The sequence below is a fragment of the Symphalangus syndactylus genome, chromosome 6, assembly GCF_028878055.3.
Source record: "Symphalangus syndactylus isolate Jambi chromosome 6, NHGRI_mSymSyn1-v2.1_pri, whole genome shotgun sequence".
NCBI lineage: Eukaryota > Metazoa > Chordata > Mammalia > Primates > Hylobatidae > Symphalangus > Symphalangus syndactylus.
The window spans coordinates 50,581,738-50,603,802 of NC_072428.2; the positions used below are offsets into that span (position 1 = coordinate 50,581,738).

The 22,065-nt window shown below is 39.3% G+C and overlaps 2 protein-coding genes across 11 annotated transcripts in view; one reads left to right on the plus strand and one right to left on the minus strand.

The window, feature by feature from the left end:
• TRIM22 (tripartite motif containing 22) lies at positions 1–21,071 on the minus strand. Of its 2 annotated transcripts, XM_055282665.2 has the most exons (9): positions 20,954–21,071; positions 20,759–20,885; positions 14,033–14,521; positions 13,345–13,440; positions 12,140–12,370; positions 4,570–4,592; positions 2,504–2,604; positions 2,174–2,200; positions 1–1,728 (listed from the first exon to the last, which is right to left on the minus strand). In XM_055282665.2, exons 3-9 carry the CDS (start codon positions 14,453–14,455, stop codon positions 1,133–1,135), a joined length of 1,497 nt encoding a protein of 498 aa, XP_055138640.1. In that variant the 5' UTR covers positions 14,456–14,521; positions 20,759–20,885; positions 20,954–21,071; the 3' UTR covers positions 1–1,132. The 2 variants fall into 2 exon arrangements, with proteins under 2 accessions (XP_055138640.1, XP_063497259.1); XM_063641189.1 differs by lacking the exon at positions 2,174–2,200 and having other exon boundaries at positions 20,954–21,028.
• TRIM5 (tripartite motif containing 5) overlaps positions 17,877–22,065 on the plus strand; it is a 46,696-nt gene continuing 42,507 nt past the window's right edge. For 5 of the 9 annotated variants that reach the window (XM_063641200.1, XM_063641198.1, XM_063641211.1 and 2 more), the window contains exon 1: positions 17,877–19,757. The gene's annotated coding sequence lies outside the window, so the exon portion shown is untranslated. Of the gene's footprint in view, positions 19,758–20,362; positions 20,500–22,065 lie in introns of all 9 variants that reach the window. The other 4 variants (XM_063641196.1, XM_063641204.1, XM_063641199.1 and 1 more) reach the window with 3 other exon arrangements.

The following is a 22,065-nucleotide window of genomic DNA, read 5'->3' on the forward strand; positions in this document are numbered from 1 at the left end:
TTTTCAGTAATAATCAGAACAATATTTATTTTTATATTTAAAATCCATAGAAAATTGCCTTACATTTAATAAAAGCTTGTTTCTCAAAGTGATCAGAGGAATTAGATACAGTCTTGAATGCCAATATTAATTTGAGGAAAATACACCAAAATACATTAAGTAAATTATTTAAGATCATAGAGCTTGTAAGTGAAAAGATAAAATTTTACCTCAGAAACTGTGAGCATTAAAAATCCACTATTAGCAAATAAATTACTATGGACTTCTTGCTTTAATTTTGTGATGAATATGGGGTGTCACTGGTAAACCAACACATTCTGAAGGATACATTATAAGTGACAGATTCTTAAGTACTTTGCTAGATAAGGTGGATATGAGTTGACAAGTTTCTCTTTCTTCAATCTTTTAAGGGGCAGAGGAAATGAGGAAGAAAAGAGATTGCAAAGGAATTACAGCAATACTGTTCTTTCTATAGGAGGGATTAGATATGTTTCCCTTGCAAATAAAAAAATAATAATAATGTTTACTACTAGTGAAACCAAGATATTAGGAATAATAATGTACAAGCATCTCTTGCAAGAAAGGGTAAGATTGTTATGAGTGAACTCGTGACTTCCTCAAATTTATATGTTGGAGTTTTTATTCCCAATACCTTCGAATATTACCTTATTTGGAAATAAGGTCTTTGTAGAGAACATAATGTTAAAATGATTTCATTAAGGCATTAGCGGTGGGCCCTGAGCCAGTATGACTGGTGTCTTAATAAAAAGGGAAAACTTGGGCACAGAGATGTACATAAAGACAATGTGAAGAGTCATAGGGAGAAGATGCCGTCTACAAGCCAAGGAGAGAGGCATGAAACAGAGCCCTTCCTTGCAGACCTCAGAAAGAACCAACTCTGCTGGAATCTAGATTTGGGATTTCCAGCCCACAGTACGGCGATACAATTACAGTTGAAATCAGCAGTCCATGATGCTTTGTTATGGAAGCCCTAGCAAATGAATACAAAGACATTCTAAGTAAAAGAAGGGGAAAGAAAGGAAGAGATGGTCTCAGTAGAGATGAACTCAGGTGCAGAATCTGTCTCAGCACAAGGGCTACTATGCAGAAGTGGGTAAGGGAATGAGAATGCTCAGGAGCTCGGTGGGCACACAGTCATGGGGACTAGGCAGTTCCAAGGATTGAAATACGGATAAGCAGGTTGAGAAAAGCGACATCCAGAGAACTTGTAGATGAGTGCTCCATGGTTTGTGACATTGAAAAATGAGACAATGCCTGCCTCATAGTCTAGGAAAACTCCAATACGACAGGGAGGCACAGCCATAAAGAGAGTCAAAACCTTGGGATCAGAAGAGGAGGAGTCCTCAAAAGCATTATATTCACATGTATTCTGTAATCCTATAACCCAGTAGCCATATTGAGGTCTGTATTTGGAGTAAACTTTTGAATAATTTACACTTGGATCAAAAGCAAACCCAGAGCTCTTCCTTTTATTCAGACTACTTATTTTACTGTGTACACCCAGGATCCAAGCAATCTTTCCAGACACATCTACTTCCCAGTAATATTTCCCTGAAGAGAAATATTGGCAGCCGAAGACACCAAAAGCAGAAAAATCACATGGATTTGAATTCTTAAACGTGCAGGTGCGTACAGTTTTCACTTGTCTCTGATCCGCAGAAACAGCAACATTCGAAGTGGCACTGACTGGATTCAGCATCACATCCACTGTAGAAAAAATTACAGTCAAGTGAAGGATACGGGATAGGTGTGTCTTATGGCATTGAGAAGAGACATATTGAAAATGAAACTTGTGTCGATATCAAATGGAACTTGTGTTGATAGTCAGAGGTTAGTAGGACACTTAAGAACTACAGGGTGTAAGAATACAAAAATTAGCCAGGCGTGGTGGCACATGCCTGTAATCCCAGCTACTTGGGAGGCTGAGGCAGCAGAATCATTTGAACCCGGGAGGCAGAGGTTGCAGTGAGCCAAGACCGCGCCATTGCACTCCAGCCTGGGCAACAATAGCAAAAATCTGTCTTAAAAAAAAAAAAAACTACATGGTGTAAGCATGTTTGGGGAGGAACACATGAGACTCAGATTATGAGATCTAATGGTAACCACAATTCTGAAAGGAAGTGATTTGAAGACCCCATACATATCATCTTACCCCAGTAGTACTGGACATCTGTCAGCTCTGAAACGACAAAAGTTTCAGTGATGTTGTTAGAAGCAAATGAGTAAGTACTGACACTTGTCTCTTCTCCAGAGTAGGGAAAGGAAAGGGGGAATACTGGGATTCTATGCACTGGTGAATGAGAGGATGAATCAGACACCTGGCCATTCCCCCTAAGATAGGACCACATCTACAGCACAGGATTTTCCTCCTTCTCTGGCCCACCTCCTCTCCTATATCCTAACCTAAAAAAACCACCCGCTTCCCTATTGAGCCCTGATACTAAGAAATCCACACTCACAGCCTTCCCCTGAATCCCCTTACCTTTAAGAACTTGCAGCATCCCACTCAGATCTGGTACTCGGAATACACTCTTTAGTTTCTTGGAAACAGATTTTGGCTTCTTCAATGTCCAGCTTTCACTCCTAGTGATAACAAAAATTGATAACCTTTACACCTTTGCCCTATTTCTCTCCATCCAAGATCACTGTCTCTTTCACCTTTCACCATACTTACTGATGCACTTGGACCCTCTTCCCTGAGGACAGCAGAGGGGAGACGCCTGACACTGGAGCTCAGAGAAATGTGCTCATGTCTACCTGTCTGTGTGTAATCTTGGGAAGGTCTTCTCCTCTGTGTAATCTTGGGAAGGTCTTCACTTCAACGATGCTCACTCTCTTACTTTTAAAATGCAATAATTAACCCCATGCTTTCTACCTCTTAAAAATGAATATAAAATTAGATAAAATAATAATGCTTTTTTTTGGCTGGGCGCGGTGGCTCATGCTTGTAATCCCAGCACTTTGGGAGGCCAAGGCGGGTGGATCACGAGGTCAGGAGATTGAGACCACAGTGAAATGCTGTCTCTACTGAAAATACAAAAAATTAGCCGGGCGTGGTGGCGGGCGCCTGTAGTCCCAGCTACTCGGAGAGGCTGAGGCAGGAGGATGGCGTGAACCCGGGAGGCGGAGCTTGCAGTGAGCCGAGATCGCGCCACTGCACTCCAGCCTGGGCGACAGGGCAAGACTCTGTCTCAAAAATAAATAAATAAATAAATAAATAATAATAATAATGCTTTTTTTTTTTTTTTCAGATGGAGTCTCGCTCTGTCGCCCAGGCTAGACCTCTTAAAAATGAATATAAAATTAGATAACATAATAATGCTTTTGTTTGTTTGTTTGTTTGTTTTTGTTTTGAGAAGGAGTCTCACTCTGTCATCCAGGCTGGAGTGTATTGGTGTGACCTCCGCTCACTGCAACCTCTGCCTCCCAGGTTCAAGCCATTCTCCTGCCTCAGCCTCCCGAGTAGCTGGGATTACAGGTGCCTGCCACCACATCCGGCTAATTTTTTTGTACTTTTAGTAGAGACAGGGTTTCATCATGTTGGCCACGCTGGTTTTGAACTTCTGACCTCAAGTGATCCGCCTGCCTCGGCCTCCCAAAGTGCTAGGATTATAGGCGTGAGCCACTGCACCCAGCCAATAATGCTTTTAAAAGATATTCAGTGCCTCTAAAAAACTTATTTAATATTTAGAAAAGTCATTGCCATCTCAGTGGGTCCACCAGGAAGAGGCCAGAGATGTGGGTTCCTAGACAGGTGGTCATTAAGGAGGCCATAGAATCTGTCTACTGAGTTGTTGAGAGACATCAAAGTGGGATCCTATACTGAAGAGCTAAAGGGTTTCCAAAATCTGTTATCCCAATATGAGACCTAGAGAATAACGTATGAGGTTTCAAGTTCTTTGGGGAAAGACAAATTACGATGACTAAATTAATTAATAGTGGTCTGATTTTCATGTGTTTAAAAAAACTTTGATGCTGCCAAGTAGGTGGGCAACTTTAGACACAAGAATATTATTTTTTCCTACAAGACAGTAAAGTACGTGAGCAAGAAAAGGTTATATTAGCACCAGGACCAAAGCCACTATTCCTCAAGACTTGAACCTATTTTTCTAGAAATCTAAAAAGCACCACCTAGAAAGTTATTGTATATTTTATTCTCAGGGAGGAAAACAAACATAAAGGCACTGTCTCTGGAAAATTTGGAGTCTGGCATATAAAAAGGGCAGACCCTCACTGCAATAAGACAGACATCTATGCAATATGGAAGCAACAGAGACAGAGGTTGGAATAAAGTGAGTGAAGTCATGGGGTTCTGATACTGCAAACTCTCATTCCTAAGGCCTCCATTGACCCTAACTCTGTGATCTCCCAACACCAAAATTTCTTACAATTGAAAACTTTAATCTGTGATTAGCAATTTGGGACAATTTAATACACAAATTTCCCAGCCTTGCGATTTTTTAAGTTGTTCTGATTGAAGGAAGATATCTCTCAGGACTATAATTCTCTTTTCAGAAAAATAAGGACACATCCCTCTTCCACATATACCTTTTCATGACGTCAATCACATCCTGGGGAAAAGATAGAAAACATGAGTCAAGATAGGGTTGCCAGATTTAGAACATAAAAGTGACTAGTTCAATTAGAATTTGGGATAAACAGTACATTTTTTGTTATATATATGACCCTTGCAATATTTAAGATACTCTTATACTAAAAATATTACGATTCTTTTATCTGAAATTAAACTTTAACTGAGCATCCTGTATTTTGTCTAGCAATGCTCAAAAGAGTGATAGGCCCTCCTATCTTACAAAGTTTTATCCACCTTCCTCCCCACACTCTTACTACCCCTGGATATGGTGGGAATAAATAGATGGTCACAGACTGGGGACAAAGTGTGGAGATAAGATTCAGACTGACCACTACAGAGGACTAAGACGAGGGTGTTAGGAAGATGCTTCAAGTATCTCAAGAAGGAATATATTTTAAAAAGAGGGAGGAGCTCTAATATTTTTATATATTTGTAATGAGATAACCTCATTAATTCATTGTGTTTTTATTTTATACATCAACAGACACGAAACGGCGAAATATGTTTGCCAGATATTTTTTCAGGCTTTAGGGATTTAATGATGAAAATTAATAATAAAAGTCCTTAAGAAGTGTACTGCTGCCATGAGCAAAAGCAAGCAAGCATTTCAAGTAAAAGTTTGTCTGGCCTCCAGGTACTCACTCTATATGCTGACTAAACTCCACCGTAGGTGATCTCATCCATTTTCCAGTATGAAACAAGCCACAGTAACAAGTAACTGAGTAGGTCTTAAATGTAACTTACTATTTCCCAACTATTTACACCCCACTGTCCCGAATAGCGTCACTATCCACTTAGTCATCATCTTTGAAACTATAAAATTTTATCCTGAATTCCAACATTTTATTAACCTACACTAGTTTACATTTTTAACTGTTTTTAGCTATCTTTTCTTTCTCACCATAATCATTATTTCCTTTATTTTTTTGAACAAGTATGTGCCAGTATATTTGGTCTCCCGCTGTCTGCTCTGACCCCCTTTATACCAACAAAGAATTGACCTCCAGTTGACTTCACACCCTCAGAAATAGTTTCACTGCCTGTATTAGCTTTTTTGTTGTTATAATATCTGACAAAACCAACTAAAACTGGTTTAAATTTTAAAAAAACAAATTCAAGGGGTCAAGTATAATTTTACTCATAGCTAGATCTTTAAACTAAAATCTTGCCATCAGAATCTGGTTTTTCTTCTAAAAATTATATTTTATACCTATTATATTGACTTATTTTCAGATTAATTATGGCATCAGCTTGACTCTCCTGGTTTAAATTATTATCCCTGATATGATACCCATCAGAAAAGACAACTGTTCTTTTTACTCATGACAGTAAAATTCTAAGGCATGCAAACCATCGACCCCAATTGAGTCAAGTATATATCTTAAAATAATTACTGTAAAGTTGGTAAAAATAGAAGAATTGGATATAATGATTTGCCAGAACTGAGTAACATATACATGCCTAATGCTACTAATTTTGTCTACTTTAACCAACTACAGGGAATGAGACAGGGTAGGGATGGTTCCTCAAAAGTTATTATAAAGAAACAATCACAAGGAATAAAGGTTGGACAGACAAACAAATATTGTCCTCTATGGTCCATTCCTCAGCTGTCTGCCACTTCTTCACCCTTATTACCAAACTGTTTGCAAAAAATGGCACATTGCTCAGCTCTCTGCCACCTCTTCACCCTTATTACCAAACTGTTTGCAAAAAATGGCACAATATAATACAATGGCTACAATAACATTAAAAATAGATAACTTATACCATATAGCCACTATAACTAAAAATAAATCAAAGATCTAAAGATATAACACTATTAGAAGAAGAGGGGAAAATTGCATGACATTTGATTTGGTAGTGATTTGTTGGCTATGATATAAAAAGTAAAGGCAATGTGAGAAAAAATAAACAGAACTTTACCAAAATTAAACTTTAAAAAAATCACTCTTAAATTACGAAGAACACTATGAAGAGAGTGAAAAGGCAATCCACAGAATGGGAAAGCATATTTACAAATTATATGTCTGATAAGGTATTAATATCCAGAATCTATAAATGACTTCTAAAATTCAACAAGAAAATCAACATCCATTCAGATAAAACCTCTCAACAAACTGATAATAAAGGAGAACATCCTCAAAACTGATAAGAAACATGTATAAGTAATATACAGCTAATAACATAATTAATAGTGAAAGTCTGAATTACTTCCTCCTAAAATCAAGAAAAAGACTAGCATGTGTGGTTTCACCACTACAGTCAACATTGTACTGGAAGTTTTATCAAGTGCAATAAAGATTAAAAAAAACAAAAAAGAAAGATATAGAAGAAAAGAGTAAAAATAAAAAGAAAAAGACATCTAGCATGAAAGAGAAGTAAAACTATATTTGGTTTGGTAGAATGATTTATTTTCCTTTGTGTATATACCCAGTAGTAGGATTGCTGGGTCTAACAGTAGCTCTGTTTTAAGTTCTTTTAGAAATCTCCAGACTGCTTTCTACAATGGCTGAAATAATTTACATTTCTACCAACAGAGTACATGTTCCCATTACTCTGTAGCCTCACTAGCATCTGTTAATTTTTGACTTTATAATAATAGCCATTCTGATTGTTGTGAGATGGTGTCTTGTTGTGGTTTTGATTTGCATTTCTCTGGTTATTAGCAATGATGAGCATTTTTTCATATGTTTATTGGCCGCCTATATGTCTTCTCTGGATAAATGTCTGTTCATGACTTTTGCCCATTTTAATGGGGTTCTTTGTTTTTTTGCTTGTAGCAAAGACATGGAATCAACCCAGGTATCCATCAATGGTAAACTGGATAAACAAAATGTGGTACATATACACATGGAATACTACATAGCCATAAAAAAAAAAAATAAAATTTCCGGGCGCGGTGGCTCATGCCTGTAGTCCCACCACTTTGGGAGGCCGAGGTGGGCGGATCATGAGGTCAGGAGATCAAGAACATCCTGGCTAACACGGTGAAACCCCCGTCTCTACTAAAAATACAAAAAACTATCCGGGCATGGTGGCAGGCGCCTGTAGTCCCAGCTACTCGGGAGGCTGTGGCAGGAGAATGGCCTGAACCCGGGAGGCAGAGCTTGCAGTGAGCCAAGATCGCGCCACTGCACTCCAGCTTGGGCGACAGAGTGAGACTCCGTCTCAAAAAAAAAGAAAAAAAAGAATAAAATCATGTCCTTTGCAACAACATGGATGCAGCTGGAGGCCATAATCCTAAGCAAATTAATACAGGAACTGAAAATCAAGCACTGCATGTTCTCACTTATAAGTGGAAGCTAACTATTGAGCACACATGGACATAAATATGGAAATAATAGACACTGCAGACTACACTAGGGGAGGGAGGAAGGGTGCGGGTTGAAAAACTACTGATTCGGTACTATGCTCATTACCTGGGTGATGGGGTCTGTATCCCAAACCTCAGCATCACACAATATTCCCATGTAACAAACCTGCACATATACTCCCCGTATCTAAAATAAAAGTTGCAGTTTTAAAATTAACTATATTTATTTACAGACAGCATGATTCAGTATGTAAATGATCTCAAAGAATATACACACACACAAACACACAACTACTAAAACTAGTAAAAGTTTAGCATGTGGAATAAATATTAAAGTTTTGAAAGAATAACACCCATGACTCAAGAATTTTATATTCAGAAATTTTGTCCTGCAATAATGAAGGAAATACTTTGCCATAAATGTTAAAAGACATTATTCAGGGGGAAGAAGAGTATATGTCTGAAATTCAGATCTTCACAAAGAGAGAAAGAGCACTGAAAAAGAAATAAAGGTAAAATAAAGTATTTTATTTTTCTGATTCTCAACTAATATATGAGATAATGGTTTAAAGTAATATCAACAATGTAGTTGGTGATTACAGCTTATGGATAAGTGAAATGAATGACAGCAATGTTACTTGAGATTGAGGATACTCTGCTCTAAGGTACCTACACTACATGTGAAGGGGTATAGTGTTATTTGTAAGTACACTTAGATTAGTTGTAAATGCGTATTGCAAACTCCAGGGCAACCACTAAGCCTTTATATATATATGTATAGTGTTATTTATATTTTTAAAATATATTTTTATATATTTATAAAATGTTTATATTTTTAAAATATTTTAATATTTCAAATATAAAAAAATTTCAAATATATATGTATGTTTGTTTTATATTTATATATATACCTTTAGGCATATTAGTTATGTATATTATATATAACTAATATAGCTATATTTGTTATGTATATTATATATACATAGTAATATATGTATTACTATGTAATTACTATACAGTAGTAATATATAACTAATAAGCTAAGAGAGGAAAGAAAATTGAATAATATAAAATAATCAATTGAATAATACAAAATAGTTAAAAGAGGGCAGAAAAAGAGAGGAAGGGAAAAAAAAAGCAGAGAACAAATACAGTGAACAGAAAACAGTCAAAAATGGTAGGGGTTTTAATTTTCTGGGGTTGCTGTAACAAAGTAGCACAAACCGTATGGTTTTTAAACAACTGAGATTTATTATCTCACAGTTCTTGAGGCTGGGTTCAAAATCAGGATATTGGTAATGTTGGTCCCTACTGTAATCTGTTCCATGCTTCCCTATTAGCTTCTGGTGGTTGCTGGTACACTGATTTTGGACTCTGGGCTTTCAGAACTATGAGGCAATTTTTTTGTATGTGGTTTTAAGTTACAAAGTTTGTGACAATTTCCTACAGCAGCCACAGGAAATGATTACCACTATAGTTGTACCTGAACAGCACACTATATAGCAACTGATTTAAATGACATTCATAGAATATTCCATCTAAAGGCAAATATCTGTTCTTCTCAAGCTCACATGGAAAATTAACCAAGCTATAACACACTGTATACCACAAAATACACTTTAACAAATGTAAACAATTGAACTCATACAAAATGTTTTCTTATACAACAATAGAATTTAACTAGTAATCAGTAACAGATAGCTGTAATACTCCAAAATATTAAGCAACACTTTAAAAACAGGCTTAGTGGATTTTATTGGTAAACTGATGAATTCTACCAAAAGTTGGAGAAGGAAATTATCAAAATTCTCCCCAAATTTGTTTCAGAAAATGAAAGGAGATGGACTACTTTGTAACACATTCTATGAGGTCAGCATTACCCTAATCCAGAGCCAAGTAAAGACATTATGAGAAAGGAAAACCAGAAACCAGTATCTCTCATGAACACAGATGCAAAAATTCTCAACAGTACATTAGTAAAACAAATCCAACAAAATATATATATAAATTGTGCACCACAAGCAAGTGAGATTTATTCAAGGTATGCAAGCTGGTTCAATCTTTGAAAATTGATTAATGTAATGTACCATATCAATAAAGAAGAAAAATCATATGATTATATCAACTGAGGCAGAAAAGCTATTTGACAAAATTCACACCATTCATGATAAAAACTCTCAGCAAACTAGGAATAAAGAGGAAGTTTCTTGGCCGGACGCATCTGAGGTCAGGAGTTCGAAACCAGCCTGCCCAACATAGCGAAACCCTGTCTCTACTAAAAATACAAAAATTAGCCGGATGTGGTGGTGGGCGGCCTGTAGTCCCAGCTGAGGCAGGAGAATCGCTTGAACCCAGGAGGCAGTTTGCAGTGAGCCGAGATCGTGCCACTGCACTCCAGCCCAGGTGACAGAACGAGACTGCGTCTCAAAAAAAAGAAAAAAAGAAGTTTCTCAACTTCATTACAAATCTAAAGAAAAAAAAGACTCCTATAGCTAACATCATACTTCAGAGTGAGAGACTGAGTACTTTCCGCCTAAGGTCAGAAAAAAGGAAACGATATAAGGATATCACCCTCACCATCCCTACTGAACATTGTACTAGAAGTCCTAGCTAGTGTAATAAAACAATCAAAGACAAATGAAAACTATACAAACTGCTGGCCGGGCGCGGTGGCTCACGCCTGTAATCCTAGCACTTTGGGAGGCCAAGGCGGGCAGATTGCCTGAGCTCAAGAGTTCGAGACTAGCCTGGGCAACACAGTGAATCCCTGTCTTTACTAAAAATACAAAAAAAATTTAGCCAGGTGTGGCAGCATGCGCTAGTCCCAGCTACTCGGGAGGCTGAGGCAGGGGAATTATTTGAACCCGAGAGGCGAAGGTTGCAGTGAGGTGAGATCATGCCACTACACTCCAGCCTGGGTAACAGAGCAAGACTCCATCTCCAAAAAAAAAAAAAAATAAGTAACAGAAAAGAAAACTATACAAACTGCAGAGTATGAAACAATTAACTTTATTCTCTGATGACATGATTGTCTATGTAGAAAATGCCAAAGAATTGACATTAAAAAAAACTCTTCTATGACTGATAAGTAATTATAGCAAGGTTGCAATATACAAGATTAAAATACTAAAGTCAATTTCTTTTCTATATGCCAGCAATGAAGAATTGAAATTTGAAATAAAAAAAAAAATTACAATAGCACCAAAAATAAAAAATAGAAAAAACTCTTAAAAAAGGTACAGAATCTACATGTGGAAATAATAAGCTTTTCAGCAGTGTTAGTTATTAGGAAAAAGCAAATTAAAACTACACTGAGATACCATTACATTCCCAGCAGAAAGGCTGTAACTAAAACAAAAAAAAGAAGGAAATAATCAAGTACTAACAAGGATGTGAAGAACCTAGAAACTTTTTATATTGCTTTTTATAAGCTTTTATATGGTTACTCATATAAAATGAGCAACAACTTTGGAAAATAGTATGACAACTTAAAAATTATACATAAACTTAACATACAACACTCTTAAAATCTACTCAAGATCAATGAAAACATGTTTGTATGAGGACATGTAAGTGAATGTTTACTGTAGCATTATTCATAATAGTCCCTAACTGGAAAATATTCATAGAGCCACCAACTGGTGAACACATAAACGCAATATGATATATTCAGATAATGGAATAGTATTAGCAACAAGAGCAAAATGCTGACACATACTGCAATATAAATAAACCTCAAAATATTATGCTAAGTTAAAGATGCCAGAATCAAAAGACTACATGTTTTATAATTCAGTTCATATTGAAAGGTCCAGAGAAGCCAATTCCATACAGACAGAAAACAGATTGGTTGCCAGGAGGTGGAGGTAGAAACAGATATTGACTACAAACAGGCATGAGAAATGTTTTTGATGTGGTGGGAAGGTTCTAAAACTGATTTGCTCATGGCACAAAGAATCGTCTCTCCAAGCTCAAATTTTTACACTGCCTCTCGTAAGTAAATAATAATGGGAATTTCCCTTGCCATTCATACACTTAATGATCTCTGTGACCCCTGAAATGATGGGCATAAAAGGGGCACTGCCGGGCCAAAGGAACCATTTAATGTCACCACACAGAAGAAAGCCAAGAGACTAGGAAGGGAAGGAAAATCAGCCTCTGTGTTTCTCCCCTAATCTCTTATGTAGGTGTTCCATCCCAAGTCTTACCTGTAGCATCTCTACTGACGATCCCCTCAACCTCCGCTGGAGATCTGTGATGAGCTTGCTGGCATCTTGCCTCTGCTGGACCAGCTGGTCTGTAGCTGCTGCCAGGTTATCCAGCACATTCACCTCACCTTCCTCCAGCTTTTGCAGCTCTCTCTGCTCCTCACTGTCCAAGATGACTCTCATTTCATTGAACCCTTTCAGAATCTTCTGTCTCTCGATCTGGATATGATTCTTGGGAATGAAAAGAGAAAGAGGCAGTCAGTCTGGCTGGTTGAAGGCCTGCTTTGTATGAGCCTAGGAGCCAGGATAAGAATTGCTTTCCTCAGGGAGTTCTCAAAAGGAACAGGAGGCAAAAGCCAATACACGATTTCTGGTGAAGCCATGTTTTTCTACTTTTTAACCTGAGCTCCTCCCAAAGCAATACACTCAAGTCTGTTTTATTGAGGCCTAATCTGAGACAAAATGTGATGCCTGGGTGAGGCTTGGATTGTAGACACCTGTCCTTAACAACTTTGCCTTTCTGTGTCTTAAATCCCTCTACCTGGCCGGGCACAGTGGCTCATGCCTGTAATCCCAGCACTTTGGGAGGCTGAGGTGGGTGGATCACAAGGTCAGGAGATTGAGACCATCCTGGCTAACATGATGAAACCCTATCTCTACTAAAAATACAAAAAATTAGCCGGGCATCGTGGCACATGCCTGTAGTCCCAGCTACTCGGGAGGCTGAGGCAGGAGAATCGCTTGAACCAGGGAGGCCAAGGTTGCAGTGAGCTGAGATCACGCCACTACACTCCAGCCTGGATGACAGAGAGAGACTCTGTCTCAAAAAACAAACAAACAAAGAAACAAAAAAATCCCCCTACTCAAACCCCCTAAACAGGGAATCCTGGGTCTTTCCTCAGGGTGTTTACTGGAAGGATTGGAGCCTCAAACCTGATGACACAAATGGAACACAGGATTCACAGCAAGCATTTTCACAGATATTTCCCTCCATGCCTTCACTTCCAAATATAGTGTTGATTTATGATATGTCTACTCTCCAGCCCCTAAACTCCAACGGGGAAGGAATTACATGAGACCTAATCAAATGACTTCTATACTTGTTAATTCTAGCACAGCAAAGAGGAAGGGGTCTCCTTGTGATAGAGCCCAGTGTCCTGCCCAGATTCCTGTCTAATTATCCCTTAGGAGGTGTCTCCTCCTGCCTTCCAGGTGGTTCTCTCTTGTCTGATGTCATCTTCCAGCTTCTCAGCTTCTTGATCCTCCTTTATCAGCTTCTGCAGGGCTGCCTGCAGCTTTTCCTGTAAGAAAGAAATTATACCAGAGTAAAGTTATGAGCTTTCTCAGCACCTGAATAGAGGATAGCAAGGAAGAAATCGGATGGCTCTCAGAAGGAACTAGTTTACAGAAACAGTGAGGCTGGTGATTAGAACCTATGGCACGGGGGAAAACCTGAGGAGATGAACATATTCTTTATTCCTGGATGATGGAAGTCACCATCCTCTTATCAAGAGTAGCCTGATTCTTTTCCTAGAGAAAAAGCAGACCCTGCAGTAAGGAAAGACTTCCTTTCATTGCCACTCTTCCCACATCTAACCAGACATGTTCCCAAAAACACTATTCTTCTCGGAGGGACAATGAAAGCTTATCTTACAAAGCAATTCTCCATTCATTCAACTTTTCCTTGCTAAAAATTTGTACTCTTTTTAAAATAAAAACAATGTGCAGCAGTGTCCTTCGGGCTTCAGAAACTAAGCAAAGAGTATGGAAAGAGATCACAGGACTCTCAGTTCTATGGTGACAAGGGGAATAAAGCAGGAGAAAAAAGTGGAGATTTCACATCAGGTACCATCTTCTGCTCTCTGCTCTCTTTTCCTCTATCTTGGAGCCTACCTGACATTCCTTGACCACCTCGTTTATGCGGAATGTTTGGTGACCTTGGTGTTCCTGAGACAGTTCACAAACCCAGCAAATGACTTTTCCATCCTCCTTACAGAAGATCTGGAGTTTTTTTCCATGGTGCTCACAGACATCTCTCTTCTGCCCCTCCTGTGGGCTCATCTTGACCTCCTTGACTCTCTCAACTATGTTGGCCAGATGCCGATTAGGTCGGAGGTTCCCAGGCTGGAATCTGGTCTGACACACAGGACAGCTGCTTTCCCCTCTTGAGATGATCACTGACTCCTTGATCTTTGCAGTGATGCAGGCTTGGCAGAAGCTGTGGCCACAATCTAGGCTCAGAGGTTCTGTCAGGAGCTCCAGGCAGATGGGGCAGGTCACCTCCTTCTCTATGTCTACCTTTACTGAGAAATCCATTGCACTGCTCCCTTGGTTTCCTTCCGTCTTGACTCTTGAAGTTCTTGGTCACAAACTCCTGCAGTGCTGAGAATGTTGAAGGGGACAGGGTAAGAAAAGCAGGAATAGAAAGAATACTGCTTTTACAGAGATTTAGAACAGGACAAAACATTAATATTTAACAGAGAAAGGAGAAAAGAAAGGCATGAAGAATAAACCAATGACAGAATAAAATGGACTTTGTAGTAATTTCAAACACTTTATTCTTAATTTTTGTCTCAGGACAAATTTCACCCCATCAAGGCAATTATTGTTATTTTCTCTTCTACTGGAGAGGACAAACTGAGGCTCTTCTACCAAGAGCTTCCTGTAACCCATCATTTGTCCTGCCCGTTGCTCCCCAACCCAAAACACATTTTCCATGTGAAATGCACTAAACACACCCTGCCCCTGGGCTTGCACACAGGCTTTTCTCTCTGAATGGCATGATTGTATCCCCAATATTTGCATGATTCACGAATATTTGCATATTTTTAAGCTATTGAATTGTATTTACATAGCATCAAACTGTCATTTTTAAGTGTATCATGCGATAATTTCTAGTAAATTTGTGGAACTATATAACGATTACTGTAACCCAATTTAAAATTATTTTTATCACCTGAAAAAAAAAAACCCTAATGCCATCACTCCTATTCTGATCCCAAGCTCCAGGCAACCACTAATAATATCCTTTGGGTTTTTAATCAATTGATAAAAATAGAATCATAATATATGTCTTTGGTGTCTGAATTATTTTACTTAATACTGTTAAGGTTTATCTCCTCTGCCTTTTCTCCCCCATGTAAAAATTACCTCCTCAATTAAACTGTCAAATCTATGGCTCCTCAAGCCTTTTGCACTTGCTCCTCTCTCTGTGTAAAATGATCCTCCCCCTGATGTTAGCAAGATTCACTCTTACATTTAATTCAATCTCCTCTTAGATGTCCTCTTCTTAGGACATACTATAATTTACTTATAGCAAAACCACCAGTACTATCACTCACTGCACATTTAGCTTCTTATTTTTACTATGTAATATATAAGATTGTTCTTTAAATGTCTACTTCTTCCTCCTGAAAAGTAATCCATTCACAGACTGGGACATTTTTTGTTCACTGATATATCCTCTATACCTAGAAGAGTGAATCACAAACAAGAATAAAATGTTTAACGAATATATAAAGCCACAACTTCCTTATCCCTCCATAGATGATTAGACCTTTTAATCAGATTCTCATCTTTTCTTACCATCAATTAGCAGTTTCCCAATAGCTGAGCTTTGGGACCACAATTATGGTTTCCAGTGAAGAAGTGTTTACATCCTAACACATCTACCCATAGCAAGTCCTCCCATGACCTCACACTCCGTCCCAAAAGACATACACACACACCCACACACCACCACCACCACCACCACCACCATAATAGGAAAATAATTTCATCATGAACAATTTTGTAAGCAGTTACAATTTAGAAATCATTTTGACGTCTTTATTCTTCATACAAAACCCTTGAGAAATAAAAATACTCCCTTTCTTCAGGTGTGTCAGTAGAATCAAGTGACTTACAAAGATCACTCATTCTAGTCTAATAGGTAGAGTAAGAGTGAATGTATTGTCCCCAAGTTCCTCCTTCAGAATTCTCTCCACTACAGCAGATTTAAACAGACAACAAAGGTAAAGGCTACAAGAGCTATACTGATACCCAGTGCTCTGGGGAGTATAGAAATGGAGAGATCCAGACCAGCTATGTAGTTCTGGGGCATGCTGTGGTTTTAAATGTTGAAATTTCACCTTGGCCTGGACATACGGCAAGGATGGTGATAGGAACCTAAAGATGTATATCTTTAGGGAAGAGGAAAAGAGGCTAAAATAGTTATAGGATCACACACATGACATAGACTCAATGAATATACATTTCAAAGAAACATCTGTTGGTCATGGGAAAAAAGTCTCAATCCATAAAGGAGGCCAAGTATATTGGGAATATGTAACAGAGAGATAAAGTCTGTCCTGTTTCTCCCCAAATGATGTTGAAATCCTAATGTGTGAATGTGCTCTTATTTGAAACTAGTATATTTAAATACTATTTAGTTACCATGTGCTCATTAGGGTAGACCCTTATCCAACATGACTGTGTCCTTATCAAAAAGGGACATTTACACACAAGGAATATGCCAGGGTGAAGAAGAAAGCAGAGATCGGGGTGATGCACCTATAAGCTAAGGAATGCTAAAGGTTTCCAGGAAACTATTAGAAGCTAGAAGAGAGGCATGGAGCAGATGCCTCCTTCACAGCCTTCAGAAGGAACCAGCCCTGCCAACACATTTTATCTTGGATAACTAGCCTCCAGAATTGTAAGGCAATATATTTCTGCTATTTAAGCCAACCACTTTTGGTACTTTTTCTATGACAGCTCTAGAAAACTAATATAATTGCTTATTTTTCTTGATTTATTCTTTTTTTTTTTTTTTTTTTTTTTTGAGACGGAGTCTCACTCTGTCACCCAGGCTGGAGTGCAGTGGTGCGATCTCGGCTCCCTTGCAAGCTCCGCCTCCCGGGTTCACGCCATTCTCCTGCCTCAGCCTCCCGAGTAGCTGGGACTACAGGTGCCCGCCACCAGGCCAGGCTGATTTTTTTGTATCTTTTTAGTAGAGACGGGGTTTCACTGTGTTAGCCAGGATGGTCTGGATCTCCTGACCTCATGATCCGCCCGCCTCGGCCTCCCAAAGTGCTGGGATTACTGGCGTGAGCCACCGCGCCCAGCCTATTCATTCTTTATTCTAACATTGAAGAAATGTAGCCCCATTGAAAGCCTTCCGACCTAAGACAGGTAGACAGACAGACACATAAACAAAATGCATGCTCCCCTTTGAAGGTGGTGCGAATGTAGGAGTTTTTATGACACAGTGAAGGCTAACTAGGTCCATAGCTTCCTTATTTCAGAATACTCTGATTACCTGCACAGAAGCTTTCTTTATCTGTACAATTTAGATAAAAAAAAAAAAGATGGCCAGGCGCTGTGGCTCAAGCCTGTAATCCCAGCACTTTGGGAGGCCAAGGCGGGCGGATTACCTAAGGTCAGGAGTTTGAGGCCAGCCTGGCCAATATGGTGAGATCTCGTATCTACTAAAAAAAAAAAAAAAAGAAATACAAACATTAGCCAGGTGTGACGGCAGTTGCCTGTAGTCCTCGCTACTCGGGAGGCTGAGGCAGGAGAATCACTTCAACCCAGGAGGCGGAGGTTGCAGTGAGCTGAGATCACACCACTGCACTCCAGCCTGGCGACAGAGCAAGACTCCGTCAAAAAAAAAAAAAAAAAAAAAGAGATTAAATTAAATTACAGTGGCTACACAATAAGGAGAAAAACTATAAGGGGTTTAGCCACCAATATCTTTTTTTTTTTTTTTTTTTTTGAGACAAGGTCTCACTGCGTTGCCCAGGCTGGTCTCAAACTCCTGAGCTCAAGCAATCCTCCAGTCTTGGCTTCCCAAAGTGCTGGGATTTGGGGCTAGGCATTGGCACAAGCTACCAGGTACCTGGCCTAGCCAACATCTTTTAAATTTCCCCTGTTCCTTGGGTCAGGAACTACTGTTCTTGGCATGCAGAAACCTGGAGAACTCAGAAACATTGTTACCACTTCTTATTTGTCTAAACTCAGAGTTCCTTTTTCAATGACCCATTAAAATGTCCAGGGTTTAGCTTTCCCCACATTAATGACCCTTTTTCCAAGAGTTCTAACTCTCTGGTCAATATGTTTCAGATAAGTCATTTTATAACAGAGGACAAATTTCATAAAGCTACCCCAGTCTCATCTCTTTCTCTCACAGTTAGTTCATCAGTTCTTAAATCCATCATTTTATTGAAGACTGCTCAGTCATTTTCTCACAGTGAGACCTAATCTGAAATCTATTTAAAGTTGCAAAGCCCTTGACAAGAGCACTACAGATACCATATCCTATTGCATCCCTTTTAGTTTGTTGCTTTTGTTTTATTGGTTTTACATTTATCCTGTAGTAACTGCTACCTTTTTGCTACATTAAAACTGCTGGTTTACTTCCTTTTTTTGACTGCGTGTTTACCTCCTTTTTCCTAGTCCAGAGTATAATCTCTTACTGGTATTCAATGTTGATTATATATCGAATAGATAGTTTTTTTGTTTTTGTTTTTTACTATACCTGTATGCTTTTGTTTTGTGAATTTAGTCAAAAATATTTTTCAAAAATTAAAAGTACAGTTTTATTTATTGGGTCCTGTACTAGACTTGACAATTAATAAGTACTAGATACGGACCTTGACAAGATGTACGATACAGACACATAAGGAGACAGTTACCTGGACCTCTGAAAAGTGAAACAAAGAAAAGGACACATCAGAATATGGGTGACATAGGCAGAGATAAGATCGAGATAAGATCAAGATAAGACTCAGGAGAAATTACCAACTCCTTGCCTTAATTCTGTGCAAGGGAAAATTGAGTAGGGAGTTGAGGTAACTCATGATGAAAAGGTGTACCTAGAATAATAGCAACTTCTAAAGCAGGAGTGGATACCAGAGGTTCATTGGGTACTACAGAAGTTAAGGGAGGAGGCCACCCCTCATATCGTCTTATGCCCAATTTCTGCCTCCAAAGAAAGAAAAAGTAAAAACTAAAAAGCAGAAATGAAATCCACAAGCAGACAGCCCGGTGCCACACCCTGGGCCTGGTAGTTAAAGATCCACCCTGACCTAATCAGTTATGTTATCTGTAGATTCCAGACATTGTATAGAAAAGCACTGTGAAAATCCCTATCCTGTTTTGTTCCGATCTAATGACCGGTGCATGCAGCCCCCAGTCACGTACCCCCTGCTTGCTCAATCGATCACGACCCTCTCACGTGGATCCCCTTAGAGTTGTGAGCCCTTAAAAGGGACAGGAATTGCTCACTCGAGGAGCTCAGCTCTTGAGACAGGAGTCTGCCTATGCCCCCGGCCGAATAAACCCCCTTCCTTCTTTAACTCAGTGTCTGAGGAGATTTTTCTGCGGCTCGTCCTGCTACAAAGGAAGAGTAAGCTGTGGGCACTCAGAAGAACAAGTTCCCTGTGACTGGACCTTCAGAGACAAGAGACCAAAGTGGAGCCGCAGAGATGAGCAGCAGTCTGCCCGTCCTGCGGCCTCTCTCGTCGGACTAACCAGAGGGCTGCTAATTTGCTAATTTATCAGGAAAGCTATGGACAGCATCCAGAGAGTTACCAGAAGGCAAGTAAAAGGATACGCTTCAAAAGGGCCTTACTTCTGAAGAGTGAGTACCTAAGACTCCTTCACCTCATACCCAGATCCGGATAAGGGCTCTCATCCCTGCTGAACCTCATCATGAGGTTGCTTTATGAAAAGTGAAAACAAAGCTTCATTGCACAGGCTTTTTCGGGAGAAAGGAGGAAGGAATTTGCTGCCTCTGAATAAAAGAATATTCTGATCTGCGTTGGCAAAATGGAAAAATCAAAATGACAGAATAGGAATGTGGGATACAATAAGGTTTCTCTTCAAATAGCCTGATCAATCCTTTATTCTTTAATTCATGGTGCCCCCCCACCACTTCACTTTTCTTCTCTTTTCTTTCCTTTCTGCTTTTGCTACATGCCCAGACATGCCACAGTACCAGGCGTTATCAGTACCAACTCACATTCCTTTCCTTATTTTGGAAGAAGATTAGTTCTCTAGCTCCTCGCAGACACCCCTTCCCCATCTCCCCTCTCTCCCTCACGTGCCCACCTTATCTAAAGAAAGTTAAAATGTTTAGCCAACTGGGTCTAGTTTAGATTGTGTGGCCGACTCCAGCCAATGGGGAAAGGGCACAGGGGTTGGATTTGCGTCAGGAATAAAAACTTTCTTCCTCCTTTGTTCTAGTGTGCTCTCGTGGTGACCGGCCAAGGAGAAGCACCCCTCTGCGCAGAAGTAAAATTGCTTTGCTGAGAAATCCTTTGTTTGAGTGCTCGTCTCCCTTAAGATTCTGAGCTTTATTTCCAACAAGGAAGGTGATGGAGGTACTAGATTGAAGAAATGAATGATCCCTCTAGGAAACAAACAAGGCTTTTTGCTTTTGCAAACCTCTCTTCTTTAAAGGTTACCCCTCTCCCAGACTCAATCCTTTCTTCCTCTGCCATCTCAAAAGACAGTTCACAAGCTGCCTCTTTTTGTTTATGCAGAGCAGCTTCAGTACTACAAATTAAACTCACCCAGACACAGTCAATCTATTCTTCTCAAAGCCTCCCATTCTATGTTCCCACAAATTGCTCCACTCACCTTCAGTCCAAAGCAGAGGAGTCTTGTATCAGGGGAGAACAGTGAGGGCAGGGCAGGAGTCGGTGTAGAACAGATTCACTCACCAAGCCAGAGGGCTGGTCTCCACAAATGAGTTTCCCCACAGGAGCTGAGTGAGAAACGAAAGTTAAGTTCTCAGAAGTGAAAGAAAACAAAGGAAGCTGAACAAGAACTTACATAACAATAAACCCTGGGGAATAGTAATGCTGCAGTATGTTCTAGCATCTGCTGTACTGGCAAGGCACTCAGTCACTACTTCCTTATTCTTAGTGTGGTTTACTCAAACAAGAATATTTGAATAAAAAGAATGTGAATTACAGTTATACGTTCTACAGCTTGCCTGAATACTTAGAATTCCAATGCAGTCCTATAATTATTAGTCGAATTTATCTTATATTTAAGACCTAAGCAAGGAAAATAAAGATCCAGAGACTTGGGACCTAGCTTCTTGAAATGCAGTCTGATGAGGAAGATACTCAGTTATAAAGTTCTACAAATTTGGGCTGACAAGATGAGTATTAGCAGCTGACATTGTGAATGGTAAAAATAAAATTATTTTTTATCAATAAAAGGATCTTTAGTGTGAGCCCATTGAAAAAATGTTCTCAAAATGTCATTAAATCTTAAGAGTCCATCAATTAATTATCACTTTGTGCTCCTAATCCAGACAGACCAGATGAGGATGGATTCCAGAGAATAATAGAGGTAAAACTGTGTCAGTGTCACGATACCCAGCCACTGAGGCAGGTGAGAACATGGAAGTTAATAGATGATGCTGTTTAATTATAATCACTCATTGAGTTACTCTCATGCCTTCATAATTTTTCCACTTTTCCCTGCTTCTCTAAGAAAAGTTTGGTCATTTTTACACAATCAATTAAAAAGTAGTACTGAAACATGTTACATGTCATGCACATACTTCTGTGTCCTGTTGCCTACCGTATTCTTATTTAACTGCATGTGCCAGATAATGCCATCAAAAACTGATGGAGGCCTGTCGTGTCTCATGCTTGTAATCCCAGCACTCTGGGAGGCCCAGATGGGTGGATCACTTGAGCCCAGGACTTCAACACCAGCCTGGGCAACATGATGAAATCCCATCTCTAAGAAAAATTAAAAAAAAAAAAAAATAGCTGGGTGTGGTGATGTGCACCTGTAGTCCCAGCTACTCGGGAAACTGAGATGGGAGGATGGCTTGAGCCCAGGAGGTGGAGGTTGCATTGAGCCAAGATTGTGTCATTGCACCATAGCACTCCAGCCTGGGTGACATAGTAAGACCCTGTCTCTAC

What these genes read in the sequence shown, in the direction of transcription:
- TRIM22 (XM_055282665.2), bottom strand. Translation starts at nt 14,455, where the DNA reads ATGGATTTCTCAGTAAAGGTAGACATAGAGAAGGAGGTGACCTGCCCC. An exon ending in AGGTGGTCAAGGAATGTCAG is followed by an intron (nt 13,441 to 14,032) that starts GTAGGCTCCAAG and finishes TCTTTCTTACAG; the next exon opens with GAAAAGCTGCAGGCAGCCCT. An exon ending in GTGATTGACGTCATGAAAAG is followed by an intron (nt 2,605 to 4,569) that starts GTATATGTGGAA and finishes TGTTATCACTAG; the next exon opens with GAGTGAAAGCTGGACATTGA.